Source organism: Chroicocephalus ridibundus, chromosome 6 (assembly GCF_963924245.1).
Source record: "Chroicocephalus ridibundus chromosome 6, bChrRid1.1, whole genome shotgun sequence".
NCBI classification, from domain to species: Eukaryota; Metazoa; Chordata; class Aves; order Charadriiformes; family Laridae; genus Chroicocephalus; species Chroicocephalus ridibundus.
The window spans coordinates 46911537-46925822 of NC_086289.1; the positions used below are offsets into that span (position 1 = coordinate 46911537).

A 14286-nucleotide genomic window follows, 5' to 3' on the forward strand; every position below is an offset into this window, starting at 1 on the left:
CATACTTGCTTCATAACTGCATTCTTACCTCTAGAGTCCCCTTGCTTCTTTCTCTTCAATCTTGTAGAGGAGGAACCACACTGAATTTAATGTGTTACAAAGGCACCTCATTAAAATAATATAGATAGTCCAGAATTAAAGTCAGGAGGTTTTGAAAATTAAAGCATTACTGGGGGGGGGGACACAAAAATCTTAATTCTGCATTGCATTTCAAGTAAACTATTTAATATACCGTAGGAAAGTGTCTATTATTGAACGTGCTACACTATATTTCCTGCAGTATAGCCTGGTATTTTCTGGTACAAGACTCTTAATATAATCAATAAATTGTCTGCATAGAAGTTGAAATGCATAATCCCATAGTTTTTGCACAACAAAACTAATCTTGAAATGAAAACTTAAAAATTGCGGGGTTACATGTGATCTAGGAATTAGTGTACTTTTCGTAATCTTGTTTTGATGTGCTATTTAATGTTTTTCTTTTTATTAACATCCATTCCTTTCATATGAAATTAAGCTTGATCCTGAGAGCTATGAGAAGTACCTTAAAACTTTTATATGCAGTATGTATTGATTTCAGCGTTTTGATATCCGTATTGTCTTTCACCTGGATTATTTTGTGTCAATTTGCTTTCTTTTGGACTCATGCCATTAGTGTGTTTCTTATTTTTTTTTTTCCATTGTGTTGCATTTTCAGAGCATGTAACCTCTAATGCCAGCGATAGTGAAAGTAGTTACCGTAAGTGTTTTTAAGTTCTTTGTTTATTTAGAATCTTTGTTTAATGACTCTTTCTTTGGTTTTGTTTGTCTGTCTTTTCTGGGTATTTACATGTTAAATAGAACTTCCCAGTCACCTTCAGGTGAAATCCATATTCATGTGTTCGGTGGGGTACTGCAAATTCTGCTCTGTCCTTGTGTTTAAAAAACCGACTAGAGAGAATCGTTGCAAACCTCCTTTATGGATATTTTTATTGTAATCTATTATTTTCTTAGTTCAGCTTAATTTGAATTAATTCCTATCTTTTTTAAATTATGTGAGCTAGCTAGACCTATTAAAACTTAAATGGGAATTTAATGATGACAAATATAATTATATGTAGTTGAGCTTAATATTGGAAGTGTAACTAAACTGTGTAATCTGTTAAATAGTGCAATAACTACTACAGTTTTTCACAACTGATACTCAGATCTAATATGAATATACCTCTCATGACGGTGAAGATAAGCAAACGTGTATTTACTCTTGCTTTTAGCTTTCATTTATCTCTTTTGTCAAGCGTGGGTGCTTAGTATGAATTGTCTTCAAAGCATATGACACACATTCAGTGCTGGAGTCAGTTATGATAAATTAGCAAGCTAGGCACGCGTGCACATCCTCTCTCTCTATGAAAACACAGTATCTTTTGAATATTAGACTGAGTTAGCTTTTTTTACTAGCCCAAGCTACAGTGCTGTTTACTGTTACCCAAGCTACAGTAGTACTACATGTTCACAGTGGGTAATATGCCACGTGATGATCCTCTACAGAGCTTTAAAATGTCTGGAACCAGAGCCAGGATTTCAGTCCTGCTGGTCGTTTCCAGTGAGCAGCTCCTTGGTAAGGTCGTACCATCCAGGCCTGGAACCCAGGATAGAGCAGAGCAGAAATATGAAAAAGCTGAGGATTTGAAGAGGAACAGGAAGAGAAGGAATGCTAAAAGTCACGCAGTGTGACACTGAGTGGCTCACTGATCAGCTGCTAACTAGCATGGGCACTTCAGAAACAGATATTATTTATGTTAAGGTAATAAGGAAGGTGGTTCATTAACAGATATATTTGTTTGGAAGCTGTAGATGATCAGAGGTGTGATGATCCACATTTTTTTTTTCTTCCTGATATTTACACTCAATGGGAAAATTTACACGTGTATATAAAATGCTAACAGTGTAACAGACTAATTGAAAAGAATAATAATTCTTAGATTGTTATTAGAATTGTTATTAGACATTTGAGAATAACACAAAACTAAGCATGTATGGAAGTTGCCTTCGAAAAACTTACAAATTCTAACCATTTTTAATGACACACCATTAAAACTATCTAACCATGATGGTTTCTTCATAAATTTACTGCTTTCCTCTCTTCTGCTCCCTCCCGCTGCCCCCCCCTTCCCTCAGGTTTTTCTCAGAGCTTGCTTTATTTATGTTTACAGCTCGTTATTGGTACTACTAGTTAGCTTTTTACTCCGTTGTTACTTGAGAAGCCCTGATTTTATGATGAATGTCATGGATTTGCTTATCTGAATGTGTAATTCCAAGCACTTTTTATTAAAATTTTTTTTTAATTTCTTCTTGCTGCTGTCTAATATGAAAGTTATCTTGATTACAGATGAGTACGGTTGTTCAAAAGGTTCATTCTATTAATATTCATTTTTCCGAAGTATTGAAAAGCAGTGACAATATATACTTTTTGACCTCAATCAGGGGATGCTTTTTACTTGTTACTATCTCTTTAGTAGTTTGCTTAACTAATTTTTGACCTTATAGCAATGTGACTTCTCCGAAGAAGTAGCTTATTATATGTGAGCTGGATCTTTCTTAGATGAGTTGGTAGTTGGTGATTCCCTATTCCTCTTCCTAGTCTAAAAGGGGTTCTGAAAGTATATACTGTCCTTCTAAAATCCATTTGCATGAGTAACTATTTGAGATATTAAAATATACAGGTTGCATGTTTTCGTGTCTGTCTTAAGGTATTCCTCACTTGCAATAACTTACAAAATTAAAACGTTCATTCATGTATTGCTGTAGTACAGTTTGAATGCACATTTATTGCAAATAAAAGAAATAGTTCTCTTAATGAAATTATAAATTTTACATTTAAAAGATCAACGGTATTTGCTATGAAATAAAGACTAGATATATGGAAGTAATATATGAATTTATAAAAGCCGTCATCTGCCATCTGTTTCTGTACAACTGTGGTATAGCATTGGTGTGCTGCTTTGCCTGTTACAAGTACGGCTTATGAACACCAAAGAAGGTACCGAAATTAAACGAGTTATTTAAGGACTGTATTTTATTCAAAGTTCATAATAATGTCATACAATTTGAGCTCATCTCTTCAGAATTATAAATTCTCTGCTTTCATGGAGTTAACTTTTAGTGATTGCATTGCAAGAAATCTTACTCAGCGATATCTTCTTAAACTAGAAATAATCATTTAGAGAGATGGCAACTGAGGTATATTTCAGATGCTTTTACTAACATTTAAAAAACCTGCAGCTGTCAAAGGTCAAAGTTCAGTTATTTTAGTTTCATTCACTGCTGATGTGCTTCCTGGAACTGAGAACAATACAAAAAAAGCATTCTTTGTTTTCAACTTCGTCTTTAAAATTCATTAATAAAATAACTATTATTTAGTTTATACAATCAAAATTTTTTTTTTTGGTAGAATTAGAGTGGGTGAAAATGTTTATATAAATGCCACCTCATGATAAAGTTAATAGAAGATATGTACACCTAGACATACATGATTTTCAGCCCTGTATAAATATACAAAAATGTTATTGTTGATGCTGGCTTCAAAGTATGGAGAATGTTGATGAATGAAGGTGGCGTTGCCTCTAGCAGTGAATGATAGCATGCATGCATTTCATTCAGGGAACATGTATAAGAGCATTTCAGTAATGCTTTAAAATTCTTGTGCTTGATGTCAGTTTGATATGCTAACATAAACCAGGGAATTATTTATACTGTGTGTGTCTTATGCTTTAAAATTTTGTGTTTGGCTGATCTTTGTGATTTCTATAATTCATTGCTCTTGAAAAATGTCCCTCATCAGTATCATTGTAATGCATATTTCTGAGGAATGTCTGTATCATTATAGTTCATTGAATGACTCTCTTTAAATATGTTGGTTTAGAAAAAAATACATAGATATGTCTTTGCATTTACATTTTAGGCGGCCAAGAGGAATACGTCTTGTCATATGAACCAGTCAATCAACAAGAAGGTTTGTAGCTCTCACTTAGTGTAAAATAAATGTCATCTGAATTATCAGAATGCTTCGTGTGCCCTTATGTACTGAGCACTGTGATAAACTTCCTCAGTGTTTTGAACTTGTTACCGTTACTGAAATGATAAAGCATAAGGGCTTAAATTATTAAATATAAGTGCTAAATTGTTTAGTGCAAAATCCAGGGGTATGCTACTGAAAGTAACTTATTATGTGTGGTTTACATTGCATAAGGAAAATATGGCATGTTTTAACAGTTTTGTCAGCGCGAACCTCAGAAATTATAGTCTTCTTCTGTTTCATGTTGCTTTAGCATTCTCACTGCTGCAGTTCCTTTTTTTCTTTCACAGCAAAAAGTGTGTCAATAGAGTGTCTATTTTAGTAAGTTTTAATTGAAATGTCAAAAAAATGGCAGTCCCCATTTCTGTATGGGCTTCTTGTATGGCTAGTTTGGTTAGCAATTGCCAAGTGGGTGGGGTTTTGTGGTTTTGGTTTGGGTTTTTTTTTCAGAAAAAAAAATATTTTTTTGAATGAAATGGAAATTGATAGGAGAAAATATTTTCCCACATTTGCATTTAAAATAAAATGCTTTTCACTTATTTCCAATGGGATGCTATAATTTCCTTTTCACCTTGGTGTCAGTCGAAGTAAATATACATCATGTATTTCCATGAATTTTGAGTGTCAACATTTCATTTTTGGTTTCATGCAGTGAGTGGTACAGCCCAGTTGCTTTTAATAGCATTGTGGACCGATGCCTGTATAGGCTTTCCACTCCAGCTTGTTAATCATTGCATGTGGGCTCCATTTCATCAGGAACCTTCCAGAAGTAGCAAAAATTGTTATACAAGACTAACACAAACCCCCCTTTTGCTTTTTTCGTTACAATGAAGGATGTTACTTTGTGAAAAGGCTTATTTATTATTTTTTTTTACAAAGACTTCATAACTTAAGACTCGTGTTCAGTCACTCAGGATAGCGATTTGAGAGTGAAGATCTAATATCTTGCTGTGACTACAATATTAATTGATTTACGTTCTTCAACGTGTTTTTCTTCTCTTTAGAAGTACATATTCTTTTAGGTATTAAAATCCCTACCATGTGATAAAACATACTTTGCTGAACTGTGAAAGTTACCAGTCATACTGAAATGTAACTGATGTTATTCCTTATGTTTAATAGTTAGTTACACTCGCCCTGTGATTGTTTTGGGACCCATGAAAGACAGAATAAATGATGATCTGATCTCAGAATTTCCAGACAAATTTGGCTCCTGTGTTCCACGTAAGTCTCAGCAAATACTAAAGCAATTCTAAGTGATTTTATTCTGTTAATTTTCTTAGTAAACATTCTCCGTAAGTTGAGTTTAAAAAAAAAAAAAAGTTAATATATTGTCTAAACTTTTTAGACCTATCTTAATTGTCAGTCATCTCTTTGCATGTGACAATTTTTTCAGTATAAATGGGGAGACTAATTTTGGATATTTTAGGGGAAAAAAAGTCACTGTTTTTTGTTTTGCTTTAAAAATTCTTGGTTTATATTTAAAGATACCACTAGACCAAAACGAGATTACGAGGTGGATGGACGTGATTACCATTTTGTCACTTCTCGAGAGCAAATGGAGAAGGATATTCAGGATCACAAATTCATTGAAGCTGGCCAGTACAATAATCATCTTTATGGAACAAGTGTCCAATCAGTGCGAGAAGTAGCAGAAAAGGTAAATCAGTGCCAGTTACTTTCATTTACTGAGGTGATTATCTGACTGTGCTGACAGGGGAAGAGAAGAATGACAAGAAGCCATTAAGAACCCTCTGACTTTGAAAGGAATTTGTACGAAACTAGAAACAAAGGGCATTGTCACAAATGCATTTAGGGAAATAATGAAGCTTTGGAATAATGAAAGCATCGTGATTTAATCGTGGGAAAAGAGCAACCATAGTGTTTGCCCTCTTGTAAAAAGAGAATAGAGAAGAAATAATTGGAATTACGGGCTAATTAGCCTAGCTCACATACACAGATCATTAACTAGTTAGGAATAGTGGTGGAGTCGATTAATATGATGATGCATTTGATATAGACCTATGCAGAAGAAAACTTGTAAAAACATTATTCTTCATGGATTTATCTGACAAAGGGAAAAGAGTAAATGCAATAAATTCGATTTTAGAAAGAATTTTTACATAACTACCACTACATTTTGAAGACTGACCTTACTGGTTTTATCCTGAACAGATTTTAGTTAACTGTTTCTTGCCAAATCTAAATATTTCTAAATTCAAACTGAAGATTACTTGAGCGCTTTGAAAAAGAGTGGGGGAAAGAAAGCATATTTCCTAGAGTAAGATTCTTGTTTTAAAGAAAACATTTTGGTGAAAATTATTTGCAAATTTTCCACATTACATTGATGAGTGTTGTTCTACTGCTTTGCAAATATGGTACGTTTACAGTAGACAATGTTATCTGATCTGTATGAGAGAAGAAACAGTTATTTTCTAGGTGGGAACTCACAAGCGTGAGCGCTTTCAATCTGGACATACAGAGGGGAAGTGTGGTTATCCTGTGTGACGTGGGAGTGTAGCGAGTCCTCTGAAAAACAGTGTAGACCATTGTGGCCAAATGGCTGCGTATTGTTATTTCTGGCAAGGTAATTTACTGGAATCAAAACCAGGGCAAACATAGTGAGATTCTGTGATTCATGTGATGAAGTTTTCTTCTGCTGTCTTTCACTCTATGGAATAGAACCTGGCCCCATGGTATATAGTGAGAAAAGTAAAGAAAATAAAATGAATTACAAAATTGTTAAAGTAAGTGAACAGTACTTTGTATGGGAGGCTGAATGAAGTTGTGAAACTTATCGTATGTGGTTAAATGATGAAACTATTTATCGAGCAGCTTTATAAACCTGTTGGCAGTTGCTTCACCTGGTAGCACAGTTCCGTCCTAGACCTGAAGTTGGCTGTCTTCTTTTGCCCATCCTAGTGGGATTAGTAAGGTACAAAATGATTGTGAATCTTTTATAAACTGACATGAAGAACAAAGTACTACCAGATGTCTGTTAAATCTCTTGCACAGGCACCGTGGGACTTTGGGTAGATGCAGCAATTTCTCAGTTCCAGCTAACATTATTTTTTCCGGCAAACAATGGCTTGTCCCTCAGAACTTGACTTCAGAATCATGGCAGGGCTGCAGACCAACTGATCTGGGGCCACTCCGTCCTTGTATTCCTCTCCATCTCATTTAAGAGATGAGTCTCTTCAGTGGGTCTTATTGCCGGGATACAAAAGATAGTTTCCAAGTTTCTGTGGTGAATTTAGGGGAAGACACAATAGAAGTGACTGCTTCTAACCCAAAAATACCAGAAATAGTATACTTGCCATAGCGTTAAATTGTGTTCATTTGCTCATGCTTCTAGCTGGTCCCTATGTCTCTCACTTCCTTACTTAGAAGGGACACAGCTAAAGATGCTTTTTGATGTCATTGTTCAGTTTATTGTAAAAGGCACTGAGTGCTGTGCTGTGTTTCTCAATCAGATGCAGTGCAAATAAGGAACTAAAAAAATATGTAAAATACTGTATAAAAGCACTGTGCAAAGAGTGAAATAGTTTTCCTGCATGAAAAAATAAGGTCCAGCACAGTTACTGTGCTGGCAGTCTAGTCCTCCACTCTTTGCCTGAAGTCTTTTGGTACCTTGCATAAGTTGTTGGGCCAAACACAGCAAATACTAAATGTCTAATCCCGAAAAGGAAAATGGACCAGGTAATGCTCTTAATTCTCAGTTTCCAAAGCATGTGCCACATTTTAAAGGTAAACCATTTGAAACATGTGGACAGGTCAGTACGTGTAGTAATATACTCTGCTAGAACCTTAAAACACCTTTCTTAAGTGATACCATCAGCATCCAGATCCGGGAAACAGCTATCATCGGTTGAAAGCAAGCAGATAGGTATTGTTCGTGTGGGAAGAACACTCCTGTCCTCCTCAGAATTCCTGAAATAAAATTCTGTGGCTTTGTTGTGCAAGAGATCCGATGTAAATGATCCTAGTGATCTCTTCTGCCAAGAAGCAGAAAAGTGTCTGTTATTTCAGACTGGAGTCACTTCCTTGCTCTTCGACCTGCCCTCCAGAATGATATCCCAGGGGTTCAGGAAGGGCGTTGCATGATATGAGTTAACCTTTGGTTTTATCGTGCTTGTGGACTTGTATCCTGGCTCACAGAATTCGGCCTTTCACGTTGGTCTCCTGCTAAAGAAAAAGCTTTTCTTATTTTGGTCACCTGACAGTGGTTTTCTATTCCTCTCCCCCCATCCCTTTCTAAAATGGTGGTATGCCAAATTATGCTACTCAGAAAGGACAGAAATAAAAGTGAGGTGGAAATTAGCAGATCAGAGATGAGAGGAGCTGAGGAACAGGGGAAGAGCCTTTGAGGTGAGGCATCCCAAAGAGCTGTAAAATTACTTATAGTGGGAGAATAGAGGTGGGGAGAAAAGAAAAGCAGCCCTACCACATTGTCTTCCAACTGCTTAAGGAACGGTTAAGTTATATTTGTTTCTCAAGAGATGAAAAAATAATCAGCCCAAATAAATTGCATTCACTGTCTCACAGTTGGTACCTGGCGGGAGGAGAGTGCTTGTGTTCGGTTCCATCTAACCATTCTGATGGTGGCGTATTTCCCTGCCATCGCGGTGGTCACTCCCTCAGGTATGCCAGTTCGGTCATCTGGCTCCTCTCTAAACTGACATGGCCACCTCCCTAAAGGATCCTCAGATTATTAAAAAAAAAATTAAAAGATCGTGTTGGTGGTGTGGTTGAAGTACAGCGTTCCACTGGATGATTCTACATTGTTGCTTGGGCTGTAACCTCTGATGAAGAAAGGAAGGAAGAAGGGTCAGGAACATCTCAAATGCTGTATGTTCCCAACAGAGGTGCATTGTGGGACCTTGTGCCAAAGTGGTGAAATCACAGTATCATTGAGGCAAATGTTCTAATTTTGTTGGCTTCACTGTGGGGGTGTGTTTTCTCTTCTAAATTATTACACTATGCATACCTGTGAGTTAAACTTTGCTTAGTGCCATTTTTCCTTCTCTCTCAATTTTTAGGGTAAACATTGCATTCTTGATGTTTCTGGTAATGCGATCAAAAGGTTGCAGATTGCCCAGCTGTACCCAATCTCCATTTTTATTAAACCCAAAACAGTGGAAAATATCATGTGAGTAAAAGTAAAGTACCTCAGGCTAAATTGTTTGAGACTGTCGTATTTGAAAACCCAGTTGCAAGTTACATGGCGACAATTGTAATATTTGCATTTTAAACAATGTTTTATTTCTAGGGACTTCTGAGGTGGGGTTTCTAATACAAATTAAACTGCTTGAAAACAAATGTCATTGTCCTAAATTCCATGCAACATAGTGTCAGAACAGCTCTTTCCCCACTATAGTCTTTGCTTAGGTGTGTCATTTAGGAGACTGCCTCTTACTAGGGTTAATACTCAGACAACAGTTTAAAACCTTATTTCAAAAGGCTCCAAGTATTTGATAGTAGTTTTTAAAGGTGTAATGTTTTCAATTTCAGGGAAATGAATAAACGCTTAACAGAAGAGCAAGCTAGGAAGACATTTGAGAGAGCCATGAAACTGGAGCAAGAATTTACTGAACACTTCACAGGTGAGTTTTGCTTGGGACTGGACTGTTCCCATGCTAGAGTTGAAATGTTATCGCTTGCTGTAAAATAGTAATTGCCTCGCTGCCGAGATAAGGCTGAACTTTGTTTTCCAGCTGATCTGTGATTGGTTTGAGGCGCAAAGCCATCTTTGTAGCTCTACATTCATTTCAGTTTGATCAATTAATTCAATATATAAAAAAATGTACTGGGAGCTTAGTTTAGGTTTTAAAAACTGTGAGACTTTCTACCATTTTCCTGGGTATTGTAATGCAGATGTTTGCTTTATTGATGCATTGTACGCTTAAAGCTTTTTATTTGCAGAGCTGAGATTGCCCAGCAAAGCTCCCTGTAGAAAATGATTAATTTGCATTTCTTTTTAAATCAGGAAGTAAAGAATTATGGTAATTAATTAAGCCTCTGGAAGTTGGGCACTACGGCATTATGGTACTTAGCAAATCAAATTTGTGTATGCCGTGGATCTAACTGTAACAGCAAGGGATGGACTGCAAACACTCAAACTGTGCCAATTGTTTACATTATGGCTTGAAGTAGGAGGAGATTGATCAAGTCAGCATCTTCAGGAGGACAGAAATGCCCTATTCTTGTCCTGAATGGACACTCACTCCTTTCCTTCCTGTTACGTTCTCTTTTGCGGTGTTTCAGTGTTTGCTGCCCCATTCACCTCCTTTCTGTGACATGACTCCTTTGCCCAGTTCCTTCTCTGCATCGTAGTGAGCAGAGCTGTGAATGCAGCAGTCTGTTCCACCTGGGCAGAGACACAGGAAGGGCCAGTGGCTTCACAGGGGAAGAAGATAGAGGAACCAGTAGACTCCCTGCCCCAGTCTTCCCGCTGCCTTGTTCTCGACATTGCGTGCTACCCACACAATGAACAAGTTGAGTCCGTCCCTTTTTGCCTGCCTGCCTCCCTCTCTGCTGCCTTGCAGCTGTCAGTTTATACCAATGCTGCATCTGGCTCTCCCACTCCTCCCATTGCTCTCTGTCTGCGCCCAGAAAGTTATGAGACTCCCAACATATACTGCAAATTCTTCCTAATGTAGAGTCCCTTACCAAATACTTGGAAATGTGTTAGGTTTGTTTTTCAGGAAACAAATGAGCTTGCTTTAATAGAACTTAACTAAATATTTAGTTAGCAGCTGCTGTTCTCCCAGGCTGTCTCAGGGCATTATGTAGGACACTTTTGCAGGAAATTAAGGGACACAGTTCAAGATGTTGCAAAAACCTGTGGGCCTTTTTAAGAGCTCTAGTGCTCAGGGCCACATTTCTTCTCAGAAGTATAAGGTTTGCTGCCAAAGGAAGATAGCAATGGTCAGGCTTTTATTTTTGATAATCCAGTTCAGGCCAGAAATCCTTTTCTGGATCTGTTTGAGATACTTGAAGACGTTCGTATTTACAGTTTGGAGGCTACCACACATATGAGTCAGGTGATAAAACAGCATGTGTGAGCATTCCCTAATCTGTTTAAAAAAAAAATACTACATCGTGTGAGGTAACTGAAATCAACTTCATCAGCAGGTTAAGTTTAAACAGACTTAAACTTTGTACTGAAGCACATGAAAGGCTTTTCTGTTTTGAGGGTATTGAGCTTTGGAAGAGGTGTGGTTAAACCATAGCTGGAGAGAAGTAAGATGCTGAAGCTTACGGCTATTTGCATTGCGAAGACATATCTAAATCTTTCTAATGCCCTGTTGTGCTGTGATTATACTTGACCTATAATAATTGAACAGCCTCCTCCCACAGGCCCTATGGCAATGGGCTGCAGATAAGGAGAAAGTTTTTAGGAGATCAGAATGATGAGTAGGAATAAAAAGGAAGTAATCTGCATGAAAGCAAAGCTCAGAAGCAGCGGTAGTACATTAATGCACAAAAGAGTGTGTCTGGCCTGCCTCCAAAATTATCTTTCAAGCTAAACTTTGTTTCTTGGATTATCAACACTGAGGTGGCAATCCTAATTAAAAAGTTGCCATCTCATGGTGATTGCTTTTTCAGACTGCAGAGTGGTAAGAACAGCTCAAACTTCATCCTCATTTTCACCAGATTGTACTTTACTCTGATATGTCAGAAGACATCTATATTGGCTCATTTGTAATTATTTTCTAGCCTTGGAGAAAATATATCTAACTTACATCATCTGAATATAAATTGCACTTTTAACTATATAAGGAAGCCTATTGTCTGTAAAAGTTAAATCTATTGGCTGGGCAGCAAAGTCCATGAGTTTTGGCCAAACTCTTTTTGGCCAAAAGCAAAGGTAGTGGTTGCAGATAGAAATCCCAAGGTCTGCCAGCTTTGCTATGGGGTGTCAGGATCCAGCTGAGGAGTTCACCTCTCCGTGTTACACCAAGTCTGATTCTGACTGCATGTGAGGACACAGCCCTGTACTCTGTCTTGCCTTCTTGTGTTGGAAATACATAAAAGTTGGACCGAAAAGAATACTGGAGGATGCAAATTGACTCAGGCAAACTCTCACATGTGGTTAGGAAAAGCAAAAAACCCTCCTCAGTTGTATGTGTTACACTTGTAGTAAAGCAAAAACCACTTCCTAACCCCAAGCCTCTGAGTGGGAGAGATGGTGCTGTGTGTGTCCTAGTGTACAATCAGCGATGCGCTTCACTCCAGCACAGAAACGAGAAATCTCAGTGGGTGTCCGTTCCTTCGGCACTCTAAAATCCTCTTGCCACTCTGAGAGAAAAGACTGGCTTGGCTTGGAGCATCTTGGTTTCTGTACGGAGCCGGGAAGGATGATTGCTGATTGCCACATTATGTTTTGCAGCTATTGTCCAAGGAGACACACTGGAAGAAATCTACAACCAAGTGAAACAGATCATAGAGGAACAGTCTGGGCCTTACATCTGGGTTCCAGCAAAGGAAAAATTATGAAAACAGATTTTTATTTTTCATTTTCTAACTGACATCACCTACTACATCTGACGACTCTTAAGCCCTTCCAGTGGAGCCTGCCTCTAGTTCTTTCCAGCGTGGTTCATACCCTAACCATCACATTCTGCAGTTCCCATAATGCTTTACATTTGGTGTCTCTCTTAGTTTAAATAATTTGTATTATTGTGTGTTGTTGGTTTGCCATTTTTCAAACATGACAGTGGAATGGCCTGACCAGCTATTAGTTTGGGGTGGGGGTGGGAGGGAATTGCTTGGTAAAATTCCTTAATGTTTAAGGGAGAGTAACTTTCAAAGATTTTTTTCAAAAAAGCTTTATAGACGTTCTTTTAAAAATTCATAACAATTGAAAGAAAAGTTGTATTCAAGGAAGTTGTAACTCATGAGTAACTTTGCACGCTTAACTTTAATAGCATGGTTTGGTCAGGGCAATCAATTTCAGGTTTTATTTTCTGAGTTAAATTCTATTCTCACATTATTATTTTTTTTTCTTTCCAGGCAGTTAGAGAGAAACTTTCAAATTTTGAGTTAACGTTTTCATTAACTCCCATTACTACTCCTCAAGGAGTATTCATTTTCATAATTTCATATGGATATTCTTATAATCTATTTTTTCATTTTTTGCCAATAAAATTGCTAGGGACAAAGATGTGTAATGTTTTTAATCTTCCTCGTGAAACACTATTTATAGTGTCTTACAGAAATTGTTTATAGATAATGGTCATCACACTTTTTGAGCCTAAAATATGTTTAGGTGCTAGGAAACCTTGTATTTTTCAGAGGAATGCCAAATTTCCATTGGCAGTAATACAGAAAACAGCTGCAGAGATGGTCATTAGGGCAATGAGAGAATGATTCGTAGCCTAAAAATGTGTGTGTTCTTAGGGGTCAGATTTTAATGAATATTTTACCCACAATAACTGCCTATTTTGTTATAATAATTATATATATATTAAACTTTCTTTAACTAAACTCTGTAACTATGGGAATTATTTTCTTTACATAGTTGCGCACACGTATAAATATATATATAAAAAAATATATATTTTTCTTTTACCACCTACTCCTAGCTTTTTGTTTTGAATAAAAATACAAATTAGAATTTACCTTCCTTAATCATGAGAAATCAAATGGGCTATGGTGGCTGGGCATAAAGTCCAGGGAATATTAGTTACAAGAAAAAAAAAATCATGCAAGTTCTCCTCTTTTCTACAGAATTTCAGGTGTTTGTCTTTCCCCCCTCCCCACCTTGTAATATGCATGTCTTAACCAAAGGGAGATTTCGGAGCCAACAATACATCTTATTTTTCTGTACGTGTTCATCTCGGATTGCATAGGCACAGGATCTTCCATTTGCAATGCACAAACCTCTGTGCCGAATGTTATAAATACTTTGTACCAAAACATGGAACTACCTTCAGTAATGAAATTCTTTAATTCCCATATTATTTGATACCTGCCATTGCTTGTTGGAAACTGATTGTTTATAAGAGGGATGGGGTTACGGCAGTCACGGGGCAGTCACACAACCAAATTAGCTTTGGTTTGTAAAGAATTATCAACACTATCCATTCCATTTGTTAGAAAGAGGAGAACAGCTAATAAACTTTATTGTACAATATATTTGTCAAGTGTGTTTTTAATCAAAAGAAATACAGGTGTTGTAGCATTTTAACATCATTGACTCAGGCTGTAAATGCAAATAGTGTGTGTTA

The 14286-nt window shown here is 36.9% G+C and overlaps 1 protein-coding gene across 18 annotated transcripts in view; it reads left to right on the top strand.

Moving 5' to 3' along the window:
* Positions 1 to 14192, top strand: part of DLG1 (discs large MAGUK scaffold protein 1) — a 163111-nt gene extending 148919 nt beyond the window's left edge. For 13 of the 18 annotated variants that reach the window (XM_063338639.1, XM_063338640.1, XM_063338641.1 and 10 more), the window contains 7 exons: positions 698 to 739; positions 3941 to 3991; positions 5177 to 5278; positions 5542 to 5714; positions 9094 to 9203; positions 9566 to 9657; positions 12447 to 14192. In XM_063338639.1, the coding sequence (XP_063194709.1) occupies positions 698 to 739; positions 3941 to 3991; positions 5177 to 5278; positions 5542 to 5714; positions 9094 to 9203; positions 9566 to 9657; positions 12447 to 12553 (677 nt within the window). In that variant the 3' untranslated portion in view covers positions 12554 to 14192. Of the gene's footprint in view, positions 1 to 697; positions 740 to 2353; positions 2390 to 3940; positions 3992 to 5176; positions 5279 to 5541; positions 5715 to 9093; positions 9204 to 9565; positions 9658 to 12446 lie in introns of all 18 variants that reach the window. The other 5 variants (XM_063338655.1, XM_063338657.1, XM_063338658.1 and 2 more) reach the window with 3 other exon arrangements.
* The last annotated feature ends 94 nt before the right edge of the window (positions 14193 to 14286 follow it).